This window comes from Micrasema longulum, unplaced genomic scaffold (assembly GCF_059751315.1).
Source record: "Micrasema longulum isolate JH-2025_06_02 unplaced genomic scaffold, ASM5975131v1 h1tg002135l, whole genome shotgun sequence".
NCBI classification, from domain to species: Eukaryota; Metazoa; Arthropoda; class Insecta; order Trichoptera; family Brachycentridae; genus Micrasema; species Micrasema longulum.
In genome coordinates, this window is record NW_028279300.1 from 136,794 (window position 1) to 146,619 (window position 9,826).

The window sequence follows — 9,826 nt, forward strand, 5'->3', positions numbered from 1 at the left end:
GCAATATTTTGAGGATGTCCAAATGTTTATGGACGAAGCTGGATTTACTTCCTAGGGGGTAAAAATTATTTAAATTTACTGAAACAGTGGGAAAATATTTTTGAGAAAGGAATATGGAAGTCTAGGCATTTACAGGGCTATCACTTATGTATGGGAGCGAAGTATGGAATTGGGAAAACAATGATGAAAGTAGGCTGAATGCTGTCTCTCATGCGAATGTGTGGTAAAGCTATGTATGATAGGTGCACAAATGTCTAGATCCGTGCATTATGACATAAGGCTTAGACTAGCATTGTCGGCAAGATTAAGAAAGGAGTGCTGCGATGGTTTTGACATGTAGAGCGAATAGACAGCGAAAGAATGGCTTAAAGGATTAACGATTCGAATGGTGATGGATGCAAAAAATGAGGAAGATATGGCAGGACCAAATCCAACAAATACTTGAAGATGGACACGTCAAATGTCAGAAAAATCGGCATGCGTACATGAGAAGATGTATGAATGTAGAAGAAGCGAGGTCTGTATGCAAAGACAGAGTGATATGGCATTCTATCCTCTCTGCCTACCCCTACGGTGAAACGGTGTAATGATTTGTTAGTTTGTGTATTTTTGTAATAGCCACAATGGTAAATGTGTAACATAGCCACTCAAACCGACCAATTACAGGTCATAAGCCCTATTAATGCTTTCATATTTCCTTCTCAAAAATATTTTCCCTCTCTGTTATTTATATTTCAATCATATTTACTCTCTAGGGAGTGAAATCTAATCTTGTCTACAAACATTTCAATATTTGTTTTTGTTTTATTTAATTCTAAAGTTCCTTCTTAATGTAAAAGCGGTAAGTTTTGAAAGTTTGGTAAACAGTGTTTTGTATTGTGCAGTGCCCTCGCCCGCGCTGCGTGTAGTTGCACGTCAGCTGGCCGGGCGCCGCGTGCAGGTAGAGTGGGATCCTCCCGCACAGCCCAACGGTCGCGTGCGCCAGTACCTGGTGCTGGTGTCGCCCCCCCTGCCCCCCGCCACGGTGTCCGTGCCGCCCACGGAGACCAAAGCCCTGCTGCAGCTAGGGCATTTCCGCCCCGGCAACAACTACACCTTCTGGGTAAATACATATTGTTGTGTTCTATTCACTCGGTTTGCTAGCTCTTGGGTTAAAAGATTAAAGACTCAGGGATGCCTCATAATATCATTGCCATCCCCCATACAGTAAATGCAGCGTATATGGATCATCTGTTATATTTTTTTTATTTTAATGAATAACCACAAAGTTAGTGCTTCAAATAGAAATTTTATGGTTATAAATAGTTCATCAATCACACATTTTTTGAGACATAAGTCCCAACTCCATGGGACCAAAAGTCCTGTGTTAAGTTGGGACGAATAATTAGTTGACACAGACATATGAGTGTATCAATACAAATATTATATAGGGACAGAAACATAATAATAATTTTCAAAAATAAATATATGGCATATCAGCATGGTAAAATGCAGGTAAGGTGATCATTTTTTAACTTCAGGTGCCAGTCCAGGAACATAAAATATTGCCGTGTAGAACTACCTTCTTAAACAATATTTCATGTCGACCTCCTAGGACTTTAAGCATGGGAGGTGAACACGCCAACCACTACACTAAGAGGTGGACTTATCTCCAATCTATTTCTTTTTATTTTTCTTTAGGCAAAACTTAGTGGAAAGTCAGCAAAATCAGAAACTGTCTATTTGAGAGTTGTTCTCCTAGCCTTTTCGTCCGCTCTTTCCAGCCAATGTGCACATTTTATGATAGATTTTTTTAACACTTTGAGCACCGGCCGATTACACATAGAATTTACCCTGTGCCCGGCCCATTTCTGTGAAATTTCATGCTTTCTGAAGGGCTTCTTAAAAGTGTCATAATTATGAAAATACTGCGTTAAATAAATTCTTCTCTTCTCATATTTAAAACAATTTAATAAATCATTTTTGTATGATAGTTTTGTCAACATTGGTCTTTATGGAGAGCCACATTGCAATGTTTGCACATATACAGGGTCTCACTATTTTTTTTGTGCTTTGTATCCCGGAGCCGTGTAAACACGTAATTATAATAACCACGCATTGTGTTCCTGTCCTGTGTTTTCACGTAGTTTACCAGCAGCAAAGTATTAATAAAAGTCACTAGATGTCAATAAAATGAGACCGGGACACAACGCATGGTTATATAATCAAAACCATACTATGTAATTACATACCTTTTTATGTATCTTGAAAAAATCGCTTTTTGAATTACATGTATGTTTTGAGATATTAGTTTGTATTATTTTTTATGATTGTTATTGTTTTTAGGTTGTTTCAAAGAATTTTGTCTACCAGTCCAATTCGGAGGCTGTGACTTTGATGTTTGATGCAATGGGTGACATTGACGAGCTTCAGCATCTGAACGCCTCCAGGATATCCCCGACCTCCGTCCAGCTCAGTTGGGACGAGATAAGGGGTGTTGATGGATACCTCGTGAGGCTCCGACTTCCCCTGCCATACCCAGAACCCGAAGCCTTCAAGACCAAGGACGTTAACATCACTTGTAATTCATTCATTTTATTTGTTTATGAACATCATTGATTTATTATGTATTAAATAATATATATATATAATTTATATAAGAAATAATGTAAACTAGTTTGTAAGCAGTAAAGTAAAATTATTCTTTTTCATTATTTTACAACAAATCAGTCAATAATTCATAGCATCTTCACTGTACACTGCGCAAATATTGCGATCAGCTTTGGAAGCTTTATTCCCTCGATTGAACCCGAACAGAAGGAGGTGTCACGAGGACTTATCTCTCCTCTGAACCTGACCAGAAGATGTCACAACGAGGACTTATCTCTCCTCGAATTTCCATTTTCAAATTTTTTACCTGAGTCCGGAATACTCATCCAGCTCGAATACAAAATAATGTTTATCCACGGAATTTATTTGAAAGAGGTAACCCTTCCAATCTCAGCTTATTTTTAAATTTATAGGTAACGATGTAACCTTAGTTAAGGCGAACACAGTACTATACAGAATTGTATACAAGCTGTATAACGATATTTGTGAATAGAACTGTATTTTTCATCTACCTGGACACAGTAAAATGGTTTAAATACTAAAAAGTAAAGTTTATTAACAAATTTAATAAAATTAAAATTACCTCTGAACTTTATAATTGGTATTATTTTTTACAGTGCCAGATCTGAGTCCCGGTGTGACGTACACCATCGAGGTCCAGGCATACAAGGACGACATTATGGGCAAGCCCTCCACCGTGTTCATGACGACCCTCGGGCGGCAGCTTCCCACCGTGGAAGGCGTGACTGCGGCTCTGCGCAACAACACCTCGGTGCACCTCAGCTGGAGGCAGCCGCAGGAGAAGCTGCCTTCCTACCAGTACGCCATACACTATGGACTCAACATGGAGCAGATGTTCAAAGGTGAGAAACGTCATAATTGTCTGGCACCGAACATCCTCCTAAAGCCTCGGCACTGGAAACAAACTGGCTATCCTACGAAATCAAGCCTATGTATTATAATAATATGTATGAACATTTTTTTTTAAAAGTATTAAATGTAGATGAAGTCTATATATACTGAGGTACACTGACGGTGATAGGGGCATTGAAAGCAGTAAAGGTTAATTCTTAAAATCACTGTTTTTTTATAAACAAATTATGTTTTTTTTTATAATAGAAAAGTAATTAACTGTTCATTAAAGCTCAAAAGTTTTCAATGTGCCGATCTGATAAGAGTCCACAAGTCCTCTAAAATGAATCCAGGTAAATCCAGAGCTTTCAGTGGTATTACAATGAGTTTTTCTGGGTTGTTATGCCGTCTGTCCAGAAACGTGGAAAAGAGTACATACGGCACAATAACAGCCGTGAAAATCTTAAAAATTTAATTTCTGGTATTATTTTGTATTTCTTCTTGCACTTTAAAAACATCAGTGCAGAAATAAAAGGTTGTGACCTTGTTATAACCAATCACAAAACGAGCCTTTTGCCAGGTGTTGCCAGCTTAAACATCTTGGGATTTGTTTGCACAGAATGTCAAAAATATTAACATATTATAAATAATTTTATAGATTCGATTTTGATTCAGTTATGTCCTTTTTTGCAGTTTCCACACTCATAACACCCAACACGTCGATGCTTATTGAGAACCTTCAGGCGTGTGACTCCTACATGTTTAGTGTTGGTCTCGTTAAACCGGCTCTGGGACCTCTCACTAAAGATCCAGTTACGATTATCACCGAATACAACAGAAGGTAATCTTCTATCGCATAATGTTATCATACTGTTAAATCTGAGCGCTGTATTCAGTTTGAAATGTGAACATTCAGTTTGAAATACCTATGATGTTTCTACTCTGAAATTAAATATTCGAATTTAATTCAAACTATATATGTACATTCTATCCTTTTTAAACATGAAAATAGAACTGGAAACAATGATCGCCGGTCTCTGTGGTGATCAGACATGGTTCTGGGTTCAATTCCTGATGAGGTCACAACAATTCAAATGTAATTTTTCTCAAGTGTTTCATTCCTGTAATTAGGTCAGTTATTAAATTATATACAGTTGTTGCTAAATTTTATATTTCTCGGGACAACGCCAACATAAATTAAATAAATGGTAAATTTGTACATAATACGCCATGATTTTAGAACAACCATGCATGTGATTTTCTTCAATTTTACATGAGGGCGGATTATTTTTTTTTTCTACATTTTATTCGCAACTCTATAAGTACAAAAGTATATCCTTTGATACTTGGATTAGTTTTTACATATTTTCTTTTTTTCAAACATAATAATATAAAGCTTTTTTAAAACGTTTTAAAGATCAAATATAAAAGAAATTACAACTGACAGGTATATGTTAAAATTGCAATAAACCAGTTTCATTGTAATTAAATACCCGGTCTTTTTTACACAATCTCATATCTTGTTGTTGCATTTATATATTTAATAAATGTATCAATTTCTGAGACTAGTGCAAAGTTTGTTTTCATGTTTAATGATTTACTATTTGATTACATCTTTGATCAATCTACATACATTATTGAATTACTGTTACAGAGCTCCTGTCAGGAATATGAGAGTGTCGAGAAATGACCGTGATCCTAATATTATGATCATCACTTGGGATTCCAACTGCAACACTGTATCAGAAGTCAGTGAATACATTGTAAGTCTTTCAAACAACATTAAACGCTACTAGTAATAAAAAAATCTAGTGTCTAGTGCTTACCAAATTTTTAAAAACTTTGTATTTATTGTATGTAATAATGTCATCTCTTTTAAATTAGATAGATATAATACATATCTACTATTTGACATAATCATTTAAGTTATCAAATTAGAAATAATAACACTTTGTTTTTTGCACTTATTATTTATTGAATTACCGACCGGTTTCGGAGCTACATGTACTCCTTTTCAATGCTGCAGCAAGGCTTATTACGGGAGTAAAAAAATATTCTCACATCTCACAACATCTTCGAGATTTGCACTGGTTAAAAAGCCCAGAGAGAATAAAATACAAGCTGTGCTGGACAGTATTTAAATCCCTTCATGAAATGGCTCCAAAATACCTATCGGACCTTTGTATTAGGGAAAATACATGTCAAAGAAAATCTACTCTTAGGTCAGCATTTGATTCAGGAAGAGGAAAACTTGTTGAAATCCGGCGCTCCCCAAACACTAGATTTGGAGATCGTGCTTTTGCCGCCGCCGGCCCTCTGCCTGGAACCAATTGCCTTCAAACTTACGAATCATCGACAGTTCCAGTCAGTTCAGATCCCAACTAAAATCCCACTTCTTTAAACTATCATACCCTCAATTTTAAATCTGGAAATATAATGTTTCACTTAAGTTTAGTTAGAATGTAAGTTTAGATATACAATTGTAAAGCGCCCTTGAGGTGATTTTTTACAAAAATGGCGCTATATAAATCAGCCAAATATTATTATTATTATTAAGGTATATTTGAGATGTGAATATAATCCACATTAGACTTTATGTATTACCTGCATATGTTAAATCGACTCAACACTGTTAAAATCATAAAATAGGATTATATTAATTTCTCAATTATACCCTGATGCACGTGTAGCTCCGAAATCGGTCGGCAATGAAATAAATGATTGATGATGAGTGATGATTGTTGTATGTTTATTTCCAGATTACTGTGAACGACTTGACATTAAACAAAACATCAACTGTGAAACTAAGTCCGACTAAGAATTCATCCATGTCTCACTATTTCAACAACATGCAGTATGGAGGGAAATACAATGTGACGGTTTTGGTATGCTTGCAATTCTTTTCGTAAATGCTCATTAATCCCTTTCAATCTCAGCCTTTTTTTAAAGTTCCAAATTGTTAATCATAATTATTGTACAATTATAGGCTAGCAGCCGTTACCAGGCCAGACACAGACTATGTTATTTCTGACTATCGATTATCTTTCCTCAGCGTGATGTTCCTGATGCCATTGCTTCATCTTCTGTCATTACCGGACCTGCCCTCCCACCTCCCCAACAAGTACAGTGGAGACAGGAAATTAACGGTTCCTTCCTCTTGGACTGGACTAGCCGAACTCTGCCTTCTACTCTACTGGGTGACAAGCGAGCTCAGTGAGTATCATCTCTCATGTCTTAACATTATTTCGACAAGTATAACTACCATCCTCCTATCGTGGGGTATTTACTACAACTAGGTTACTTGAAAATCAGCATAATATATGTAAAAGCCCGTAGGGCGTGTAAATTAATAAATAAAAACACACATTTGTATCTTCCTCCATGAATACTACAAATAGGTAAGTTTTAATTTGGTGAGGTATCCAAAATAAAATACTATTATTGGATTAAATTCTACTTTTTTTCATTATTAATATATCCAAAGATGTAACGCGTTTTGTCTTGTTAGGACATTATCAAACTTACTTGAATATTTACTTTAATAATAAAAGTAGAAATTAATCCAATAATAGTATTTTATTTTGGATACCTTACTAAATTTTAATATGAAATTCTACCAATTAACTGCATTTACAATAAATAGGTAAGTTGTGATTAATTTAAATCATATTTTGATGATTTGAATGCATGACTTATCTTTTTGTAGCATTCATGGAGCATAAGGTGTTTTTAGTGGGTATCTCATCTCACACATGTTGATTTTGAAGTTACCTAGTTGTAATAATTACCCCGCCATATGATATTATTATGAATTAAAGAATTAGAAATTTGAAGTTCCAAAAAATTTTATTCTAAAACAAATATTTTTAAAAAAAGTCTGTTTTAGAAATCAAAAATATGTACAAGCTTAGTATTCTTAGACTAAAATAGTTGGTGGAGATGATATACAAGAAATAGATGACTTAGGATAGATAGAGATATTTCAAAAGAGATAGACAAAATTTTGAGGAGGAATTCTAGAATTTCAACCCGAATTAAACTATAAAATATATTCCAATTATGGTTTTAACGGTTGTAATTAGGATTTTAGCAATTTCATTTACTGTTAAAAATAACCCATGTACTGTGTAACACTTCGTGCCTTGATGCCCACAATCCTCTGACTGCAAACCAAGTCATCGAAAGGGTTGAGAGTTTCAAATACCTGGAAGTATATGTTAGGGAAAATGGCAGCTTTCAAAAGGGAGTGTGGCTAGGAATAGCAGGCGCCACATCCAACAGTATGAAGGCTGTCTGGAGATTAGATATTTACTCAATGAAAACCAAATTCCGCCTTTATAACATCTATTTTCCTCTACGGATACGAATCGTGGCACCTCACTCGGGTCCAAAACAGCAAAATACTCAGTTTTGAGAATAGATGTATCAGAAGCATCTTGGGTGTGCGGTGGTTTGACTTTGTAAGGAATTAACTAATATTGCTAATAATAACTGCAGTTACCATTTTCAATGTGATTTTTCAGGTACCACTACCAGGTGACTATGACTGGAGGAGACAACAACACATCAGAGGAGCACGTGTTCCCAGCTGGGCCCCCACCCTTCTCCATCCCCGGCCTGAGGCCTGGGGGCTGCTACACACTCAGGGTGCGCATGGTCACCAACTCTGGCTACTTGGGGCCACAAAGCGAGGCCAAAACACTAGCCGTGCCTCAAGGTAACATATCGACCGTGTTCAGATCAAAGGCTTCAAACCACTATTCTGGAAACAGCGGTTTCATTATTTAAAATGTGCTATACCGATTGCGTATGTTTTATATAATTTTTTCAAAATAATATTTGGGAATTACTTGATATTATACTTTTCATTTACTCGTAAAACGTTGATCATTTTGAATAATATTTTTTTATTTCCATTACATTACAATTTACAGATATGTGGATAAAAACTGAGGAGTCGAACATGTCTCTATTGGTGGGAATCCCCCTTGGAATTATCGCTATCGGAGCGTGCATCGCATTTGCTGTTCTTGCCTTCAAGCACCGCCGACTTTCTACCTCCTTCGCCCGCTTTGCCAACCCACGATACGACTCTCGCTCGGGAGCTGCAACCCTTGGAAATACTTCAGACATCTTGGGTAATTCATATGATTTAAAATTCACTACATTTTTAGGTCTTCATGGCCATTTGAATACAGATTGAATTTCTTATCACCCAACTCCATGTTTACTTTGCAATGTTCGATGACTAAATAATTATAGCAATACATAAAGAATGGGACATTATCTGAAAAATGTTTTCATTTTGAACTCGTATAATAGTACTCATGACCGGACTGGGTGTAGGCAAGATAGTATCTAGGACTATGAAAAAAATACAGTGAAAAGGCGTCTTTAAATAAATATTTTGTCATCTTGTTGGGAATCAAATTTGCGACATCATGGTTAGTAGCTAAATGCGCTCATCACCATAATGTGAGCAGACATTAAATCTAGAATGTAAAATTTTGTGAATACAAATTGTTTGCCGCTTTATTTTTTTTACTTAGATTATAATGAATAATAAAATTAATGAGTTTGTTGATTTATTAAAATGATTATGATTTTTAGATGACGATGAAACCCCTCCGATTCGAGGATTCGCCGACGATGAACCCCTGGTGATAGCGTAAAGAATTCCTGTGAAAGTGTGATGTTTGGGTATTAAACGTATTTTAGTAAAATGAAAGACTTATAAGGTTGTTATCAAGCACTGAAATTCCACTGCTAGTCTTTATTCCTAGTGCTGCCGCAAGTTATCTATGTCTAGAGAGGCTTTGTTTTTGTGTAATGTAACTGTTATATTTTGTAGAGTTTTAACAACTTTTATTTTTAAGTGTTTTATCTTGCAGTATCACGAAACCAACGACAACTCAATTTCAGGGTGGAATTTCAATAGCAGATAACATCAATCCATATTGCAGTCATGAAAAATGTTTATTTATTTTATACTTTTGACGCACCCATAGTGTGTTTAATTTTCCTAATGTTTTATTGTTATAAACGTGTTAGTATCGAAGTTGATGCTTTGAGATTAGGACGCTGTCTGATTTTATGTGATTATTGCCTAAATTCTTTCGGTGTATAAATATAATTATAGGGTTTTTTAATTTGCACTCTAATATTGAAGTTTACATGTTAAAAATTAATTTTTATTCTAATCACTAATAATGTATAACTAAAAAATAATTCGCAGTTTTGAGAAAATCTGAAGAGATTTATAAAATTATTACATCTATAATAGTTTGTTATTTAGATTTTTTCTGCTAATGAGAATTTAACCAATATTTTTTTTTTTTTAATTTTAATTACCGGTTATTTAACAATTATTTTTTTTATTGTTTAT

The 9,826-nt window shown here is 35.2% G+C and overlaps 1 protein-coding gene across 1 annotated transcript in view; it reads left to right on the forward strand.

Moving 5' to 3' along the window:
- LOC148272964 (sortilin-related receptor-like) overlaps nucleotides 1–9,414 on the forward strand; it is a 51,874-nt gene extending 42,460 nt beyond the window's left edge. The window contains 10 exon segments of the mRNA XM_088239331.1: nucleotides 885–1,102; nucleotides 2,326–2,560; nucleotides 3,207–3,452; nucleotides 4,135–4,282; nucleotides 5,096–5,204; nucleotides 6,201–6,326; nucleotides 6,494–6,654; nucleotides 7,965–8,158; nucleotides 8,376–8,579; nucleotides 9,052–9,414. Of these exon segments, the coding sequence (XP_088095457.1) occupies nucleotides 885–1,102; nucleotides 2,326–2,560; nucleotides 3,207–3,452; nucleotides 4,135–4,282; nucleotides 5,096–5,204; nucleotides 6,201–6,326; nucleotides 6,494–6,654; nucleotides 7,965–8,158; nucleotides 8,376–8,579; nucleotides 9,052–9,113 (1,703 nt within the window). The 3' untranslated portion in view covers nucleotides 9,114–9,414.
- The last annotated feature ends 412 nt before the right edge of the window (nucleotides 9,415–9,826 follow it).